The sequence below is a fragment of the Lates calcarifer genome, linkage group LG6 (genome assembly GCF_001640805.2).
Source record: "Lates calcarifer isolate ASB-BC8 linkage group LG6, TLL_Latcal_v3, whole genome shotgun sequence".
Taxonomy (NCBI): Eukaryota; Metazoa; Chordata; class Actinopteri; family Centropomidae; genus Lates; species Lates calcarifer.
The window spans coordinates 7,006,466-7,027,746 of NC_066838.1; the positions used below are offsets into that span (position 1 = coordinate 7,006,466).

The 21,281-nt window shown below is 39.9% G+C and overlaps 1 protein-coding gene across 1 annotated transcript in view; it reads right to left on the reverse strand.

Annotated features, from left to right (window-relative positions):
- Positions 1-1,490: 1,490 nt before the first annotated feature.
- The window catches only part of gnb1a (guanine nucleotide binding protein (G protein), beta polypeptide 1a), a 34,557-nt gene continuing 14,766 nt past the window's right edge, over positions 1,491-21,281 (reverse strand). Inside the window, exons 2-11 of the mRNA XM_018675150.2 lie at positions 14,295-14,401; positions 13,547-13,585; positions 13,273-13,379; positions 9,748-9,811; positions 8,970-9,132; positions 7,523-7,589; positions 6,922-7,123; positions 6,306-6,522; positions 4,240-4,355; positions 1,491-3,741 (exon numbers count right to left, since the gene is read on the reverse strand). Of these exons, the coding sequence (XP_018530666.1) occupies positions 4,249-4,355; positions 6,306-6,522; positions 6,922-7,123; positions 7,523-7,589; positions 8,970-9,132; positions 9,748-9,811; positions 13,273-13,379; positions 13,547-13,585; positions 14,295-14,351 (1,023 nt within the window). The 5' untranslated portion in view covers positions 14,352-14,401 and the 3' untranslated portion in view covers positions 1,491-3,741; positions 4,240-4,248. The remainder of the gene's footprint in view (positions 3,742-4,239; positions 4,356-6,305; positions 6,523-6,921; positions 7,124-7,522; positions 7,590-8,969; positions 9,133-9,747; positions 9,812-13,272; positions 13,380-13,546; positions 13,586-14,294; positions 14,402-21,281) is intronic.

Here is a 21,281-nt window from a genome sequence, read left to right on the forward strand (position 1 = left end):
ACAGCTACTGTTTGAATTAAGTGATAATCCACTATATTAACAGTTTACAGTCATCATGTTGACTCCTCTGTTCATATATTAACAGGCTGTGTAATTAACCATGTGTGGATTTACAACTGAATGCACTTGTGCATCATTTATCTTTAATCTTTTATCTTTTTAATTAGGAACATAATAACAGTGGATATTATATATATATATATATATATATATATATATATATATATATATATATATATATAGACAGAGAGAGAGAGAGAGAGAGAGAGAGAGAGCTCTATATGTGGCTATTTGAAAAATTCCAGTGTTGTCTGTACTACACGTCTGCAGTGATGAAACCTGACTGAGTGTGGTCTGACCACTCTGCAGGACCAACTCTGGATCATCTCCCAGATTTAGTTCAAAGTTTAGTGCCCAACCTGTGAACCAGAGTGTGAGAGCGCCACCAGCTGGCTCTGATTCGGTTTAACTCAAACTGTATGTGTGTGTGTGTGCCTCATAGCAAATATTCATGAGTCAAATCTTTTCTCAAATTGTATTCTATTTGTCCTATTGAAGAGTATTTAACCCTCTAAAATAATAATAATAATAATGAATGTTTTCAAAGACATGTTGTTAAATTAGCATGTTTAGCCGTGACCAGTGGGCCTGTCATGATTTGACTTCAGTTGTCCACAATTCATATCACTTCATTTCTCACATAGATTTTTTCCTCAAACTCTAATGCAGGCTCCTGAATGCTGGGTCATATTATTCAACACTACATAAGAAATAAATGAGCTCTGATGTAATCATTTAATATGCAATATTACTGCTGGAATAAAAGCAAAAAAAAAAAAAAAAAAAAAAACATATCACATATCAAAACCTGACATATAATGTGCATACTATACCTGTATTAGTGAAGTATTTTTACTTTACAGACTACATCTTAATCTGTGCTTTTATTTAGTGAGCACTATATGGTGATTAAATATTAAGTTACATTATTTTAAAACAATATAGATTATATATTCTTCTATTTGACATGTATACAGTATTTTACATATTTAAAATCTGGCCTCAAAACTCCTTCGTTACACTTCATGTTATGACCAGCAGAAGGCGATAAAGACCAGGAAGTATCCCAACATATATTGAGCCATACTGGGTTTTACAGGGACCAGCACCTGAAGGGGGGTCACTGGTCTGACTCTCAGGCCTGCCAGGGAACACGTCAGAGAGTTAGTGGTGGAAATGCCCTTTAGCAAGGCATTCAACACCTGACAACTGAGAGAAGGCATCTCTGCTAAATAAATGTGACTTAACCACAGACACAGCAGAGGCTGATGACAGTGACGGTCTGCGGTTTCAGTCTCGATCCTCACAATAACTACACATAGAAACAGGACTGTAGAGTGTCGGTTTACTCTCAGTGTAAGGCTGATGGACCTGCTGTGAGCGGCTGCCTTCATGCAGGGAGAAGAGAGCGTACAGAGGAGCCAGGCTGATTCAACAGTGGATAAGAAATTGTTTATTTGACTTGAACATAATTACAAGGAAACCAAACAGTCTGCAACATTCTAGCTCCAGTGGGAACCGCTCTAAGTGAATCACACTCAACACAGTAGGTCATCTCAAACTGCTTTTTATTACATCTTAAATAACAGTACATTTTAATATAGTTTCTATCTTGCATCCAGCTTTCGGTTGTACACTGACTGACTTTAAAATTAAATACAAAAGGTGAAAAGGGAACAGTGGGGGTGCAGAGCTCTACAGTTATTTGATGGAGAAAGAGAGAAAAGGAAAGGGAATTTAATTAATTTTTAATATTTTTTATTTCATTTTATTTTTTGCCAACTCCAGGCCTAACGCACAATTACAGCACATTTTTTGTACAGAATGTCGCAGAGAAAAAACAGAATGGAAAAAATGTCACTACTGCTAAAGAAAGAGCGTCTCTGTTTACAAGGAGAAGGGAACAACAGAAAGTTCTGCCATTCAGATGCTGCAAGATTTTTTTTTTTCATTTTTTATTAAAGGACAGAAAAAAACCTGTTATAAAATGTTTTTCTTGTAAGTGGAATTTTGTTTGCTACAGTAGGAATGAAAATTTATTTGTTCCATTTGAGTTTGTGTATGTTTAGGTGAATGAATGTACGTATGCATGTGTGTACAATTTAAACATTTACGTTAAGTCTTAATTTGTGGAATCCCTCCCAAGTATGGACCATTATAACCGTTTATGTTGCAGGGTTTGCTTCTCAAGTGCATAGCTTTGACATTTTAGTTGAATCATGTATGCACAGAGTAGCCAAAAACAAAAAGAAAAAAAAGAAAAAAAAAGAAAAGAAAAAGAAAAATATAAATACCATTGTATTGATATATTCAACAGGTTATTTTCTTAAAGAAAAACATCAAAGGACTTAATTCCATATGCACCTTTTTAAGCAATTCTACAGCATGCGATTCTAAGAGATAACCCACCCATGGCAGACAACCAAAATCTTTTTTTTTTTCGTTTTTAACTTAAAAAGTTTCAATATCATTATTTTCAAACATTGATTTATACAACATGTCATTCACAGAGTAGTAACTGCATTTCCAAGCACGGAATGGGCACCTCTGTTAAAAGAGAAACGTCCGGATTGTAACCGGGCTAAAGTGGAGGTACTCCCTACCCGACCAAATCACATCACCGGTCCCAACCACGGGCAACAGAAACAAGGGAAAAAAAAACGAAATTAAAGGAGAAAAAAAAAAAAAAGAATAAAAAGGGGGGCGGGTGGATTATGATCCGATGGGTTAATCTTCATTTAATTATTCTACACTGTCGCCAGACAAAAAGGTGTAAGAATGGTTAAAATGGTTTGTTTTTTTTTGTTGTTTTTCGTTTTAAAAACGAGCATTCATTATCATAAACAGCATGTGCTTGGTTAGTTAACTTTTTTTTCTTTAGACATTATTCTATATATGCAAAGTTTAATTTTTGTGCAAACAAAGATTCGTGGACTACACTGGAAAAAAAAGAAACAGTAAAAGTATCATGGGACTAAATATACAGAAGGGCCGGAAGTGGCTCGAGGACTCCCTGTTGAAGCTCAATTCTCTCGCTTTGTTCTCCAGTGGGATAAAGCTGGATTTAAAATGACATGATCTGGAGGTTCTTTTATTTTTCAACTTAAAAACATTCTCTAAAATGTGTAAAGACTAGGAAATAAAACAAAGCTTTGATCCTCATTTGAAACATTAACTGACAGTTACCTGATCTACTTCTCTTTAACAAAAAAAGAATCATGAAAACAACAGAGAAACAAAAAGGAACAAAAAGCTATGAAGAGTTAGATCACTGTCATAATAACCTTCACTCAGACCTGTGTATAATGAGGACGCAGGACACGTTTGCTTGGTGGTGGCGGCAGCGGTGGTGGTGGGGTGTTTGTATTTTCACTTACTACAATACCAGACCATGGTCATGGGAGGAATGCACAATTTTTCCCTCCATTCCGTTTAGAAACCACTAAATTCCTCAAGCTTTTTTTTTTCTTTTCTTGTTTTTTTTTTGTAGCTGAATGAGTGACAGACAATTGTGCTCTTTTAAATGAGAAGGAGAGAGAGAGAGAATTTTTGCCCTTGATAGTTTTTTGGGGTGTTTGGAGTCAGTATCATGGTGTTTTTTGAAAAGATTGGATATGCAATAAAATTGAACATTGTGATGTTGGAATGGTCTTCCGCTCAACTTTGGAGTCCGGATGCCATCTGGAAAAAAAAAAAAACACAAACACAAAGAAACATATTAAGTATCATGACTCAGCAATATTACTCATTCACCAGACAGCTGGAAAATTACTCCATCAAGCATTCATCATATGTGCATGTCACTTTGATTATGAGCAGTAACAAATATTCACAAACTGGTGACAAAAATGTTCATGTATTTATTTTACTCATGTTTAAGACGTAAAACTACAAGTCCAACGTCATCATCAAGTTACTGATTTTAAAAAGAGATCAGACAGAATCTAAAAGAAAAAAGATCTAGCTGGAAACTTTAAATTTAACACAGGCCACTCAGGTAAGAGAATTCTACTATATTTAGTGAATGTGATATTATACATAATGTTTGGTTTCACTTCACGTTTCATATGTTGCACCTTCATTTCCAACCCCCAGGTGGCAGTAAACACAAACTCTGGCTGTTACCAAACAATCACTAACAGACACACACTGAAAACCCTCCACTCTCAGTTCATTTACCTTCAGACTCTAGTTCCAGATCTTGAGGAAGCTGTCCCAGGACCCTGTTGCCACTGCCATGCCGTCGTCGGTCACACCCAAGCAGCTCACCCGGTTATCATGACCAGCCAGGACACCTGCAGAGACAGCACAGACTGAGACACAGATCTTGCTCTGTCTGATGGATATCATACATTACGTCAGATGGGAAAGCAAGACCAAATTAATGCATACAAGCAAAAACAGTGAGTTTCTACATGACGATGACATGTTTGTGGAAACCTCTGCCGACTCCTGAAAGGTGAAACATACTGAGGTGCAGCCTGCCTCAAATGTTTTAGTTGTGTACTTGAAACCACAAAGAGCTTTCAGGCGGTAATTAAAGGCTGACCCGCCCACCAATGGCTCAAATAAGTGTGTGTGTGTGTGTATTTTGTATTTGCTCAGATGTGGGCCTCCTCTGGTCCCTGTCAATATCTGTAAAGTATTCATGCCTCCATGGGGGCCCCTCACTGCTGGAGCAGGTGACGCTCATCATTCTCCTAGATCTTCTGTTTCTCCTCATACAGACACGTTATCAATATCAAACTGCTGATGTAAAAACTGGACTAAGGAGAAACTGCTTCCTTATCAACAGTCTGTTAAAGAATAAGGAGGCTTGTCTCCTGCAGAGTCCAGTCCTCACTTGGTCTACTGACGTGTACACAGTCTGATCTGCAGACACTTCAGATACAACCAAAAATACTGTACTGTACTATATATACAAAATTTCACACCCATCACCTGTGTATTGATTGGTGGAGTTGTGTGTTTTGTGTTGTTGGGACTATACCAAACACAAAGTTTAATGCAGCAGCTAAAAAGCTTGTTTTTGTTCAATCCCACCACTAAAATTTCTTCCATTTTCTTTCCCAGTGTTTCAGAGTTGCCTTCTAGCAAGCACTAGTCCACATGTCATGTGAGTTTTTTTAAACAGGCATAAAGCTGCGACTTGTGAAGCAGCCAGGAGAGAATTGTTGTATGATTGTGTCTCACTGCAGCCATGGAGCCCTGCAGCTCCTTCAGGGTATCCACAGACCTCTTGGTGGTTATCTGTATCCTGTAGCAGATTTAGAGCCTTCAAAGATATGCCTGTGTCCTGCTCAGTTAACCTTTCACTACTTTGTTTGGAAATGTTCAGTTGCCTTTAAAGATGTAGGAGATCAACTAACCAACTGTTTAAACATCCAGTACAGATGTGTAAAAAAACCTATGATCACATTGTGAGAAAGTTCAGGAACAAGATCTGCATATTAGAAAAAATGAACTTCATTAAAGTTAAACTTACCACAAACCCCTCAATCTGCTCTGTGGCTTTAGATATCAGGTTGGTATCAGACTTTCCTCAACAATTAAACAGATGCACATAACCCTGTTTTATTACACAAACCTGAATCAGCCTGAAATGTTTAAGAAACAGATTATATAAAAACTCTTAGTGTAAGTATTATATCTTTAGTCAAACTGTGATAAATGGTTGTTTGGATTTTCGATCTGTTGTAATGAATAAATAATCTTTCTTATGCATCAGTTCAGTTATTTAAAATGAGCCACTGGTCTGTGGTGTTGTCAACCTCTGACATGACTGAGGTTTGTTCCCCAATGAGAAGCATATGCATTAATGTCACCATAATGCAGATGTGGCCTTTTGACGACAGTGAACTAATCATACGCTTAAGTCAATTTTTATTTATATAGCGCCAATTCACAACAGAAGTTATCTCGAGACACTGTACATATAGAGCAAGTCTAGACTGTACTCTTTATCTTATAAAATTTACAAATGTTTACTTTAAAGGTAAGCACTGCTCTATAAATGCTGCAGGGTGAGGCAGTTAAAAAAAAAAAAAAAAGTGAAGAACGACTGAAACCTGGATCAGACTCTGTTCAGTTTCTTCCAAAATCTCTGCTCCATGTTCTTGACTGAGCTGACACTGAGCCTTGCCACTGCTTAATCAAAGAGGTGACAGTGATACCATTGTAATGGTGCAGATCAAACTGCTGACATATGTGGCTGCATTTAGCTCAGCTCCTGTGTGGTTGCTTACCTGCACGGTCGGCCTTCAAAGTGTCCCAGACGTTGCAGTTGAAATCATCGTAGCCAGCCAGCAGTAGGCGGCCACTCTTGGAGAATGCCACGGAGGTGATGCCGCAGATGATGTTGTCATGTGAGTAAACCATCAGCTCCTGGTCAGCACGCAGGTCAAACAGCCGGCAGGTTGCGTCGTCTGAGCCCGTGGCGAAGGCATTGCCGTTAGGGAAGAACTGCAACAGATGTCAAGGGAGATTTTTCAGATACTTTGGGGAATGCATCCTTTACTTTCGAAAGGAAATTATACATATGCCTTCTTTTAGTCACTGTATTTGTTATTGTCTTGAAGTTGTGTAACAGAAGCCACACCCTCTAGTGTGAAATTAATATGTGGCACCAATTGTCATTGTAATAAGCGCTATCACCAGACCTGAACAATCTGCATCTTAATTTGAAATTTGTGTCTAAAACGTGACTTTACTCTGCCTTAAAAACCTAAGATTTGCTCTGACAGACTTCATGGATATGTCTTGAATGTCTAGATGCCTTAATATGATTAGTATATAATGTGTGTGTGTGTGTGAAAGAGAGACAGAGAGAGAGACTGTGTGTGTGTGCGCGTGCGGCCTTACGCAGATGGCATTGATGTCTGACTCGTGGCCAGTGAAGGTCTGTCGGCACATTCCTTCTCTGATGTCCCAGAGCTTGGCCGAGGCATCACAGGCTCCAGACACAAACAGCCTGGTGTCAGGTGCCAGAGAGAGACTCATGACATCGCCGGTGTGACCGGCAAATGTAGTTGTCTGCTGACCAGTCTCAATGTCCCACAGAGCACTGCAAGAAATGCACAGGAAACACTGTCAGATTACAGCTGCAACATACAAAACTACATCTCGAAATTCTGAGAAGTCAATCAGCAAGGAAACCGATTGAGCCGTGATGCGATACTAGTGTCTGTAGGAAGTCAATCTGATCCAGGAGACTCAGTATTTAGGGTTTAAAGTTAGACTTAGATTGAAAAGATAGCTCTCTAGTCGACAGTGTTGGCTGTGAATTCAAATGTTTATCTGATACTGATACTGGTGCTATGTTTCCATAAATATTGTTGACAACCATAAAACACCAAAGGACACAGACTTAATAAATCCTGCACCTAATACTACAGTATATTTGAAGTTCTGGGGTCCAAATCTGTGGTAGTGTAGCTGCAGTGGGCGCAGTACCACAACTCACCAGGTGGTGTCTCCAGAGCTGGTGACAATCTGGTTGTCATCCAGGAAGCGACAGCAGGACAGGTAACCTGTAAGGAATCAAACACACTGATTCAATAACTTGTTAATCATGGACCATGTTTCCCGTGATTTCAAAAACTTCATGTCTTTGCTGTCTGCGCAAAGAGAGATAAATTTTATTCCAAAATGTCCTCACACGCCCTGGGAATGCTGTGTTTACTGGATGTGGAGGAGATGAATCGACCACCTCACTACCCGAAACAGATTTGACCAAAAAAAAAAAAAAAGGCTGCAGGGCATCTAATGGGTCATGACATGCTTCCATGGTTCATCCTTTACTAGCTGGCAGTGTGTATGTACCCCTCCCTATAGTGAGGGAACTAGAGCTAAAATGCTGACACACTTCCTGCATCATGTGACACTGATCAGATGAATGCTCCTTGCCTAAGAGCTCAACACTTTCATTAGTCTGAGCTGGGATACGACTCAACCAGCGCCTGTTTTTTGTGGACACAGACACATCATGTGACTGGCATCTTTTACATGTGAAAATAATTAAAGTCGTACAAGTACGTCGGGTTCACAAAGAAATAAAGAACTAACTGGCTTACATTTGATTGTAGGAAGGCTTTAGAACACATGTAAAATACTCTCATCGGTACAGGTAAAGTGTCCCATCTTTACTATCTGATAGAATCTCCCTCCTATTTCTAAATTAACTGTGAGGGGTGTGATCTCTTCTCCAACAAAGGGAAAGACACAATAAAAACATTAGTGTGAATACAAACTACCTCTAAAAATACAGAGATTGAAGACTCTCCCATGTCATTTTGTACCTGTCTTGTCCCTCAGGTATCCTGTTGTATAAAGCTGTATACATGGGCTGAGTAAACATGGTCACACTGGATGTTGACTATTAATGTGTCACATTTTCCAGGTACTTTTACTGTCATTCATCAAACTGATGTGTATAGATCTTAGAGGAGATTTAACATTAAATCATAAAAATCAAAAAACTGTATATGAATAGTAAATATCAGAATTAGTTTTACTGGACGAAGGATTGGTGTTTTTGCTGCTGCTGATTGAGGGCCCTCCTCTCTGGGCTAGGACGCTTGAAACCTGCCTGTGTTATGTGACATTTTAAACTCGATTTAGATTATTCTGCATGATACCAAAAATGTATTTCATACAAACTTTGTACCAGAGTCATTATACCCGTGCTGGGCAGTGGAGTCATACGGCTCTAAGGGAGCTGAGTGTCATTCACACAGATAAATGACAGAGGTCAGCACTGAGGCATTAATTAAATAAAACTATGTGAAAGTGGGTTCAAAAGACAACTTTATTGTCCTGTAGTAAACAGAGTAGATTTTGAGGAGATGAGTAGAAATATGAACTTCCAACAGGCCGATCTAACCTTCATAAAACAGATATGTCGAGCTTACCTGTATGCCCGGCCAGCTCACGGCTGACACGCACATTTCCCTCGCGGGTCTTCAGGTTGTAGATGGAGCAGATGTTGTCCAGACCTCCACAGGCAACATAGTTCCCAGAAGGGGCATAGGCGCACGTCATCACCCAGGAGGAGCGCAACGGGATGGCGTGGACCTGGAAGAGAGGAGGAAGATTTAATATTAGATAGTATGCAGTGACAGATGGGATAGAGAGGGGGAGGGCATGTGACAAAGTCGGCCCGCAATATTAACTTAACCTTTCAAGGGCACAGTGCCCACTATAAATAGCATTAACTTGGCACGTTCAAACACTTGTGAATTGTTTTATAATGAACTCAGCGTTTTGTAAATCTAAATAAAACCAGCTGACAGAAATGTGGTCCATTCTGACTTAAGCTTGATGAGCAGGAAAAGTCAATTATTCACCTGAGAATAATTCAACAAATCAAGTCACTGACTCTCATCTGGTGAGAATCAATCATACACATCTTTTCATGTTTAGACTACTTCAACTCATTATTCTGTTATTAATCAACCTCTTATATGTCCAGATGATTTGAAATCTTATTTATCTTTGATTTACAAAACAGCAAAGACTTGTTTGTAATGTGAATATTTACATGCTCAGCAGCTGAACCTGCAACACTTTTCTGAACTGAACTCAACACACACACACTAAAAATGTAAATGTTTGAACATACACATTTAAAAGCTTAAAGATTACAGGACTCTGAGATTGTTTCAGTTCATTGGGATGTGGTGTCTTTACCTTGTTTGTGGTGTAGCTGTCCCAAATAATGAGTTTACCGTCCTGGGAGGCGCTGACCAAAAGCCTGATGAAAAACAAAGAGACAAAATAGCTCAAACTAAAGAACAATTTAACATAACTGTAGTTGCTTCAGACCGTAGGAGAAGTTTCATGTCAGAACCAGCAGACAAATACAGGGAGAAGAATGACGTTATCACACAAATCAAATCTTATTGTTTTCTGCCCCACCTTTGTTCTGTTGCACTGTCCAACAATTTGGGGAAAGATGAATACAAGACACAACAATCTGTACACTGTTAAACAACCCTTGAAGTCAGCACCTTCACTCCATAGTTATCGTTTCATTTTAAACCCAATATGCTGGAGTACAGGGAAACTATGCTGCACTTTATATTGTATACACAGTATATATATTGTATTGGCTTGGCTTGTGCTTTGTTTTGCTGATTATGGCTATTATATGTACTTGTATTGAGAAGAAAAACAAGCTGAACAATGTATTTTGATTGTATTAGATTTATATAGATTTTTTGGATTATGAGCAACTATGACAACTGTTAGCAAACGATCCAGATCATATGATCCAGTTTTCTCTCTATATATGTGGGTGTAGAGATAAAGGGTTTGAATGTTCAACAAAGATGTGAGTAGAGATTCCTGCAGACTTCTCCTCACCCTTCTCCAAAACAAAATCTGCAAAAATTCACAGAGCTGAATTTAAAAGGTCAGATTGACTGGTGAACAAACACCATGTTGTCCAGAGAATATGCAGTTAAATCATGTTTGGTAATGAATTAAAAAACCTTTAATCTAGTACCTGTACACAAGATAAATGTGCCGCAGCAACATCACAGTATCACACAGGATGGACACAAACAACTGATCCAGAGAGCCGAGGCATACCAATTCATTTCTGTAATTCTAATACAGTGTAAATTACTTTCAAGACAATTGATTTACTTTGAATATTTTATGTGTCTCAAAAAGACAGCCAGCAAATTGTGCACGATAAGCAGAGTAATTCTACCAGGAATAGTTATAAACCATGTTTTTTGCCTACTTGAGAAAGGCTGTCTCAGGTACCTCTGCGGCTATGCTATCTGGGTGAATCCAACAAGAGTAACCACAGTGACGGTCCCAATGCACACAGGAACAGGAAGAGGAGTGAACACACCAAGGTCTGCTGGGACCATGCAAATCTTAACTACCACGTTGACATGAGCGCGCTCACATGTGCACACTGCAGCAGATAATAAGCCAGGGACAGAATAGAGAATCATCTTCACAGCAAAAACCTGGGATGATGTCAGGAGCAGCAAAATGTATCGGCTTCAGATCAGACTCCACATTAACATCCAGTGCAATGCAAGTGTGTGTGTGTGTTAGCTGGGAGACGATGATGCAATGCTTTGAGGTGCTAACTTTCTAGAGTGTGACATAAACAAGACCAGGAACAGACACCCAGTGTTTTCAGAGATGAACAACTCAAACCCTGTTCATCGTATTTATTGGTTTTATTTGTTATTTTCCTCTCATTGTTTTAGGAAAATGCAGGGAGCAGAGTGTGTGTTGGGCAGTTTTGTTAAGCTGAGGTGAATAGTTAAAACCAGACTTTCTCTAATGTTGGTAACTCTTGTTATGAACCTCAGCTCATGTAAAGGACTTCCATACTAAACTAAATTCACACAAGCACCCAGGACTCACTCAGACAGCTGTGTGGTGAGTTGGGTTTTAAAGAGAACAGCTTTTGAGACTGGAGTCCATGAGGAGTCAAAGTTAATGTGAAAAAATTATTAACAGTCTAATAAAAAATAATAAATGTTTCATAATATAGTTCTTTACTGATGCCAACGTGTAATCAACAGATCAAACTTTCTCTCTGTTAGATCGACTGCGGCTGTGGTATTTTAGGTGTTCTGCTCTGCAACGACCGAATATAATAAAATTAGTGAATATTTCATTCTTAAGAAATCAAGATTTATTGAAGAATCGTCTCAATAAAGCAACTGTAACAAGATGAGTCTTCTGTGACAAAAACCAAACACAACTGTTGGGTCAACTGTGGTTGTGAAGAAATCTTTTCATGTGGGACATGAGTTATGACTCACTGACTTCATGAGGACTGAGGTTAGTTAGTTAGTTCTACATTCAAGCTCCCTTGGCTGATGCCAATACAGAGTACTATTGTATCAACGTTTTAGCAAAAATCTTCTCTGTCTGACTTCTAACATGCACTGAAATAAGACGAGAGAAGAAGAAAGCAGCTCTTTCCCTGACTGTGATTTCACTGTAGTTACTGAGTGATGTTGGACACTGAATCACTGTCTCACATTAAGGCTGTTTGCAGACAGGTTGTTACACTAAGAAGATGATCAGCAGCAGCAATGGGCTGTATAGTTGCCATAGAAACAGTGCCAAACACAACCAAGTTTTGTTTCCCTTTTCATTTGACATTATGACCTTGAAAAAGTAGGTTTGAGCTACCAAAAATAAATAAGCTGTTTTTTTTTGTTGTTGTTTTTTTTGTTTTTTTTTTTTACATTTAATTATCATACAACTACTACAAACCTGCATGTCTTATGGGCATTTTCAAGTTTATAAAGAAATGTTTGTGTTGTGGGTCCACAGAGTACTACACCCTCAACATTTTACTCAATATATTATGGGCTACTAAAGGGAAGTGGAACTGACTGATGGGGTTTGTTTCTCAAACTGGTGGAAACCCACCCCTGTCTGATTCAAGAAGTGTCTCCGTCGGGCTAAAAATAGCAGACTTAGCCTAGACTATGGGTCAAAACATCTTCATGTGACCTTGTTTCTGGGTGGCTGAATCTCAGCAGGTAGTCTAATAAATACCCCAACTCCTGTGGTAGGTGAAACATTAACAGATGAAACAAACAAACAGGAAGAGCTGAAGGTGAGTAAACAAACTGCTAGATTTTTTCTTAGGTACAGGACTGGGAGGTGACATAGCAGTTTGTAAAGGCCTCTCTGTGGACTGACGCACACCAACACCACAGTGATTAAGTTGCTGGTTGCTGAGGTGAGAGGTGTGTGCAACTCTAGGGAAAAGGCTTTATACAAAGTGAGGAGTGTTGCCTCATCTGCCACGGCTCCGACAAAAGGCTGACTCCATTTTGAGTATTTTCCCTACCCACATACCCCACCCCCAATGCACACAAACACAGCAGACACAAAACACAGTGGACACACTCAAAGATAGAGTGACTGATGAATGCCCAGTGTGCTCTCCATAAAAAATGCATTACCTACTGCGCATGTGCACAAATATTCTACTGCTGAACTGTTAAAACACAGATTGATTTGGACAGATTCTGGATGTAAAAGTGAGCTATTGTGGAAGGTTGTGATCTGATGAGGACCCTCAGGAGAAGTAATGAGCACAAAGACAGTCGAGCATGGTTTTATGTCAATATCCTGCATTTAGGGCGAGGGGTGGGGGTGGGGTAGCCTGCTGGGATGAAATATTTAGTTAATGGACAGAATAGAGCTGAACGAGATTACCTCGAGTCAGTGCCCCAGTGCATGGCATAGATTTTAGCCAGATGCCCCCTCAGTGTCCGTCTAGTGCGCATCTGAATTCGGCCAACAGGGTCGATGTTAGCTGTGATCTAAACAGAAAACAGCCAGCTGGTCATTTTTCTGTAGTTTATTTTGGTGAGGTGTTGGTACTTCTGTTTGTTAAAGAATGTCAAATCATGTGTTAACACTACGCAGTCAAACACAGAGGCTGATTAAATAAACACTGGTGAGTTAAGATCATAAACGTATTTCTTACCTGAGACAGGGTAGCATCCGCACACGCTTTCCTGGCATCCTGAAACATAACAGTCAAATCTGTTTCAGACCAGGAACTCTTCACAGTTAGTTTAAAACCAAACAAACCTGAAAACTTTTTGAGGACCCATATATTTACAGATAACAGTTACAACTTGTGTGGGGCTCCTTTACTATCAAATCAAAGTGGTGTGTCATATATAAATCTGTGGTATCACCTTAATTGCACTGTGACAGTGATAATAACCATTTTAATAATATGCAGCAACACAAGTGAAAAAAATTATAACACAGAAACTTGTGGCAATCTTCTAACTACAGAGGAATTTTACATATCACTATGACAACGTTAAGGTGCAGGCTTTAACTTGAAGTGAATCAATCATCTGTCACATATGGTCCAAGGGCTCATGGTGGATTCATATGGCTGCCATTGTTGGCTGTTTTACTGCACTGTAGGCAGTGGTTTCAGTGAATGTGATCTTTAACATACTGGATATAAAATCTGTAGAGTTTCTGGTGTCCAGACTTTTAACCAAGACAGACCTGTGTTTTGAGGTACAAAAACATTTTTACTCAGCAGACTAACTCTGAAAAAATGGCTTCATTTGTGCTTTATGTTTATATAATGTCAACATTAATGAAGAAGCATCATCAGAATGTGAAGCTTCTCAGTCTCTGCATCTGTAAACTAACAGGGAGAGATGTACAACAAAAACAGGCCAACCTGAGGACTGTGAAGGACTTACTCTGATCTGGTTCTTGAGCTGCTCAGCCTCCTGGCGTAGCTGATCCAGTTCACTCATTTTCCTCTGCTAATGGTGTGCTTCGCTCCGCCGCCTAGACTCTTGCTGATCTGGAGGAGACAAGAAAAGAAAGGCTCAACTTACAGACAACATGCAGCTCCTTTCCTGTTTGTAGAAACTGATGACTGTTTAATGTGAATTAAAGCACACCAAATAACATATTGCACAAAGTGTGCTTTGTCTTCCATGATGGTTTTAGGAACATGGTTACTTCAACAAAATGCAGCTGAGGACCACACAGTGTCTCTTAAATCCAGTATGTAAGGCCCAGACAAAGTTGCAGTGAATCACAACAGCCCAGCTCTTTCTAGACAGCTCAAGACTTGTCCTTGCCAGCTTGAAACTGTTACCTAGCAACAAGCACTAGGCAGCTACTTTAGGCTTAAGATGACAATTTTGAGGATGATGTTGAATTTGTTCTCTCTCCCAAACAACAACAAACCCTCGACTAAACATCTAGTCACACTAAGCAGCTGATAACCATTCCTCAACAGCCATGGTGAAAATAATAAAAAGTTTTTAAAAATCCACTTGACCATACAGGACCAAAACACGTACCCCGGTAATGACTCAAAACTAAACAAGGATTTAGATTTAGAGATATGAAGGAAGTGGAGAGGCAGAACAGAAGACCAGCCTGGGTTTCGTTGCACCACTGGAACCCCGAGGAGCTAAGCTGATGGGCAGGGTCTGCAGAGGCTGTCAGTGCTCTGGCCTCTGGACTCTAAACTCTCCTCCAATGTCATCCCTGTAATCCTGGGACACAGTTGATTCAGCTCCTCCAGCCAAATCCGGTTAAGACAAAACCTGCTGATGATCCTAAAAGCAGTGGCTATCCCGCTGACCCCAATCCTCTGGTTGACGCTCTTAACTCTGACACTTTCACTCTCCATAGAAAGACTGATTTACAAATAAGAAAAATACTATTGTAACAATTGTGACATCTGGCCTACAGGCTCAGAGCATCCTCGACACTGATGGAAGGCAGATCGTGGGTTGTACAATCATCACTACTTCTAGTGGCCGGATAAGTCACAGCAAGTCAGCAGATAAAACTTTCCACTGAAATGTTAACTCCAGGATGATTCATAATTACAGCAACAACATCCAGAGAAGTAAATTAAGGAACTGTCTTCCCTTGACGCTCTCTTCTCTCATCCACTCAAGGACCAATTATCCTCACAATTATTAAAAACTAAACTTTGATACAGGGAAAACTCTATGATCTATATATAGAAGCTATAGAAAACTATAGAAGCATCTGTCCTGCCAGCAGACCTTACCTCCCTTTTTCCCTGGGTTTCGATATAGGTCCTTTGTCCTGGGGAGTGTCGAGACCTTCTGAATGAACACCTTATCCTTCAAACACCTGACATCTCCCGGGCTACCTGTCACCTGATTGGCCAGTGCTGCTAAATGGGTCTGCACCTAAGCAAGGCGCCTTAACCCCCTAATCTTGGTGATAAAAACGTCTCATGGTGATATCACTGGCTAATGCTTGTCTTCTCTGTAACAGCCCTCTCTGTGTAACAGGTAATGAAACCCACCAATTGACTTATCAGTAAAGGCTATGGTCAGCATATTTCACCACATGCATACCAAACTGTGAAATGTGAACATTTGGAAAAAGTGTATTAGGCCTTAGGTGTGATCCACTGGCTGATCTGGTCTAGGTTCAGGTGATTCAAATACTGCACAATATAAATAACACAACAATACCTGTACTGCTGGCAATTCTGTCCATGAAGTCAACCAGTTCGTTTCCATTTTCTTTGTCTCATGCCACATTTTTACCTTATTTGAATTATTTATCAAAAATCAACTAAAAGGCATAATTGCATCCTGCTAACACCATTAATCTGACCACAGGGATGGTGAAGCATGACAGTGAGTAGAAATAAATACTTTCGTCACTTGATATTCAGACTCTGCTGCTCTACTGTTTTGTCTCATGCTGTTGGTTCTTCGCTGTAAATGTTTTCAAACTCTGCAAAGGGCCACTGATCCTGCTCCTCACGTACAGAGGAACTGTGGTCCAGAACTACAGGGGTGGAGTCTGCAGTGCTAAATGTTGCCTTGTGGTTGCTACTATATGTGAACAGCATCCTTTCTGTATGTAAGCCAGCACTGGTTGTCCCAGCTTTAAATAACAATGCAAGAGAGGTCACAACCAGTAAATCCTTTGCAGGCCTTTATTGGCTACTAACTAGTTAACTAGTTACTTTATTGGCAACTAACTAAGTGTTCGGGCAATCGTGGTCAATTTGTCTGTGAATATATACGATCAAATAAATGTACATGGTGTCAATAAAAAGAATGGAGAACAAGATGTTAGAACAAAGGAAGTCTATTGCTCCTGCACAAATGACAGAAATATGATAATCATACCCAATATTCATTATTTTGTTAATTTATTGTCATAATGTGCTGCTCTGGCTCTCAGTCAGTTGTCTGTCTCTGAAAGGTTTATGCTTGTAGACTGGTTCAATGTCTCACCTGCAACATTACTGCACTGGTTATACATCACATGTAAATGGCCAGTCAACACTGTTCTCCATCCATTCAGCTGAAGTTACAATAAACTTTACAATCACTATAGTCTATACTTAGTTTTCATTTCTACTGTGCAAATGTATATTGAGACCAAAGAGTGTTTTTGGGTCTCTGTGATTACTAATAATCTGTACCTGTACTGGCCCTGAAAAAAACAAACAAAAAAACAAAATAAAAACAAAACATACTGACTGACCCCTGTTTAGATGAAAATAAAACCACCCAACTTAGTCATTTAAAGTCTGTCACATGCTGGACTCCTTATGGTTAATAGGCAGGTTATTAGCTTTAATTTAAGCATCTTTAAATCTAAATTGGATCCTTTAAAATACAGCCTGTCAAACAAAATCTAATACAGTGAATAGAATTAAAGCAAAAACTGAAGTAGTCTATGATCCATTTACATAAGGAAAAGCTTGGCATCTCTCCACGTCTGTACTGCAGCTATCTTCACTTCTCTCTTGCTTTAAGGGCTTTTTGCCGTCACTTTAACAATTGAAACACATGCTCAAATGGACTGAGGTCAGGTGATCGATGCAGCCTGTCAGGCACATTCCACTGTTTGGTCCTTAAAAAAAAAAAACTTTCCTAAAATTGTCTCTGTTCGCTGATGTTCTGTATGAATGAATTATAATCACTACTCCCTGGCCTCTAAACTGCAAAAAATCTGATGAGAGGTAATTTCATATGGATGAAATCTGAAAGAATAGATAAAAACATAAAATAAGGCAGTGCTCTTTACTGGTGATTAGTATTAGGTGTGATTCAGAAGACTCTTTTTCCCTTGTGCTGGTGGTGGGAGTGTTGAAACCACTGGCAGCCCAACAGATAGAGCCTCGACTTCACTGCCTTCTCTTTCTGCCAGCTATTTTTAGAGAGGTGGTGGGGGAGGAGGAGGAGGAGAAAGAGGAGGAGGGAAGCAGACTTCACATTTTCCAGCCACTCCTATCAGCTCCGACATCTCGAGCACAACACACTGAGAAGGAGAGAGGAAGTGTAATTCGACTCCACACACACACAAATGCATTTCATTGGTATTTCTCCTTCCCATACCGCGATGATCATGCATGCACCATTCATTTCCACACCATACACACTTAACAGTGGGCTACATGTGTTTCTTTATGCAGGACACATAATGATAAAGTAATGTGAGTGGACAAAAAAATATTTTTACAGAAAAAAATGATAATGAGAGAATTTTCAATTTTCTTAACCTGGTTCTGTAACCACAGATGTACGGTGTTAAGGACAAGGACAACAAAAAATTGTACTGTTCCACTACTACTGGCACAGATAAACAAAAGTGGACCTCTGATAAGACTGACAGTGTATTTTTTAGATATTAAAAGGCTTGATGATGAAAGGCTTCCTGAAATACAAAATCAAAGTGTGAAGTGATCACACAAATCACAGGATGGTCTAGTGGGGTTTGGCAGTAGATTTCTGGGGCAGAGGGGAGACTCCACCCAGATGTCACAAGGGGTGGGGTAGGTAGTGAGATGTTCTGGTGCACAAGAGGATAGAGGCAAGAGAGGCAAGCTGGAGGACAGAGCCAGATTAAACTAATGAGAGTGAACAAGCAGAGGACAATTGGGAGGGGAGCTGCTAATTAACCCCTTGGTGAAGGGGAGTGAGGCTCGGTAAGCTTCCTGGCATTAAACACTGAGCACAGGAGGCCTACACTTACTTCACCCTGGATTTCTGGGCCTTCTCAAAATATAGCTTTTCTCCTCTGGTTTTTAGTCAAACACAGTCTGAACACAAAAAGCATGACGTATAATGTTCAAAGTGTCGAGGTACTCTGAGGTTGAATGATCTACATTACACTATTACATCATTCTGTATGCACAAGGCACAAAATAACAAATGTCCCACTACTGTGGCAACATTTTAATGATTATCTATGTGACGTGACTGATGAGCAGAGGCAAACACAATCAAATGATAACACAACTGTCAGTGATGGGTTTTCACTACCATTTTCCCCATGGAGCACAATGTTCTTTTTCCACTCCAAAGATGCTGAACTGTATTTTTAGATCAGTCTCACATTCAGGGTTTTTGTTAAATACTAGAATACTACACCTGTAAACAGGCTGAATCTGAATATGTATCTTTCTTTTGTATCTATGTAGCTTAGGCCTTTTGCAAAGTCAAAAACTGTTGTTCAATGGACCTAAAGTCTGGTTTTTATCATCAGAAAGCACTTAAATCAAATATCATAGCACATAGCACACGTCTAAAATCACCTTCATAAAAAGATCGTGCTGTAAAATAATGACATTCATCATATGTTTCAAATTTGATATTTGCCCCAAACTGTAACAAGTGTCTTCATGTCTTCAGGTTACCACAGCAGAATAGAAAACAACAGTGAATCATTACTGGCAAAGAGCTGTGTATGGCCAGTACCAATCCATTAAAAATGCCTGCATCTTTAATGGATTGATACTGGCTATACAAGCCCACAACAATTTCCAGTCCTACACTTCTTAGCTCAGAGTACATCGGGTGATAAAAATGCGGCATCCTGGCCCATTACAATACTGGAGCTGACAATGTTGTGATCACGAGAACAACAGACAAGGAGGAATTCACGAACAAACAAATCATAACGAGGAGTTTGAAATGACACAGCAGTGTGCGTCTGTTAAAAATGCAAGCAGAGTCATAAAAAATATCTTTAAGTGCGCATATTTTAAGTTTCATTTGTAGGGGGAGGGTGTGTGTAAATGTTGTAAGAAGTGTCGTAGAGAAAAAGGTGATTGAAACATCCAAAAAACGCTCTGAACAGGGGACATAGTGCACATTGTGAGTTTGATCAGTATTGTTGAATGTGAAGAGAAAAGCTGTATGTAATGAGTTATTACAGTGTTTCAGTCTGATCCGTGGTGATTTTTTTTTAAAATATATTACCCTGCTGTGAGACACAGACAGTCAGTCATGTATTAAGCACAAGTTAGTGTTGGAAAGGTGGGGTAGATATGGTGGGCTTAATAATTTACAGCCTCCTGCTTGGATACCAGCTGCCACACCCAGAGCTGCATCCCGTCTCCCCCGTCTGATCGCTCCCTCCATCTCACTTCTCTGTGGGACTTTATATTCCAGTGCTTCAGAGTGCCATTAAGATTGCGGCTGATTTCCTGCTCCTGGAGTTGTACAGTATGAGGGGTTAGAGCAGGATATGGATGGGGTTGGTCTTTGTTACAGTCAGTCAGTAGCTGGCTGTGGCAGAGTCTCAGCTACTGATCATCTGTGTCAGCATGCTGCCTCCGCCTTAATATGAGCGCAGAGCCGCTCTGAGCAGGCGTTTCCTTTTTAAGGGTGTTTCCCTAGCTCTGCTTGTCTTTCTCTCTTCCCTTTGTCAAAACATTCAGCGGATGTGGCGACAGCACACACACTTTACAAATACACTTGCTCTGTGGTTTCTGCTACTACCACTGCACTTGCCAGTGTCCATCCAGGCTTTGAACCAGGCTGTGCAATCAGCTGCATTACAATAACAAGTTACAGAGGACATCCTGACAGGCAGGCTTATGTTAACAGACAAATGTAGGGATAGAGAAACAAAGAGACACCAAGGAGACCGGCACTTCACACAAAATTAGGTCAGTCTGACTTATATTAAGCCTGGCCCATGAACACATAATCAAGACTGACTGAAGGTGAGTATACTGAGGATGCCATGAGACAAGTGAATGTTACTAAAGGAAAGAAGCAACAGCGGTCACAATTAACCTGATAACCAAAAGAGCTGTTATCTGTTACTATATGTACAGAACTGATTTTGTCGAGTGTACATTTAGCACAAATAAGATTATGTTCACTGTTTAGAGATTAGTTTTGAATTTGTGCATAAGCAGAGGAATACACTCATATATGATCAGCAGCAGATACAGGTCAGGAGCTTCAGTTCACATCAACATCAGAGAGAGGTAATACGTGATTTCAGTGACTGTGACATGATTGTTGGTGTCAGAAGAGCTGGTTTGAGTATTTCTGAAACTGCTGATCTCCTGGGATTTTCACACACAACAGTTTACAGTTTCTACTCAGAGTGGCGCAAAAAACACAAAACAGTGAGTGAGCAGCAGCTCTGCAGACGGAAACACCTTGTTGATGAGAGAGGTCAGGAGGAGAACGGCAGGACTATTTGGAGCAGAGAGGAAAAGCTGCTAAGGTAACTCAGATAACCACTCTTTACAACTGTGGTGAGAAACATTTCAGACTGCACGACACTACAGTAGCAGGGGACCATGGGTTTTACTCCTGTCAGCCAAGAACAGAAATCTGATCTGAGGAACTTGGATTTCTGTGGAGGTACACAGATGGTTGAGTCAGAATCTGGCGTTAACAACATTAACCCATGGACCT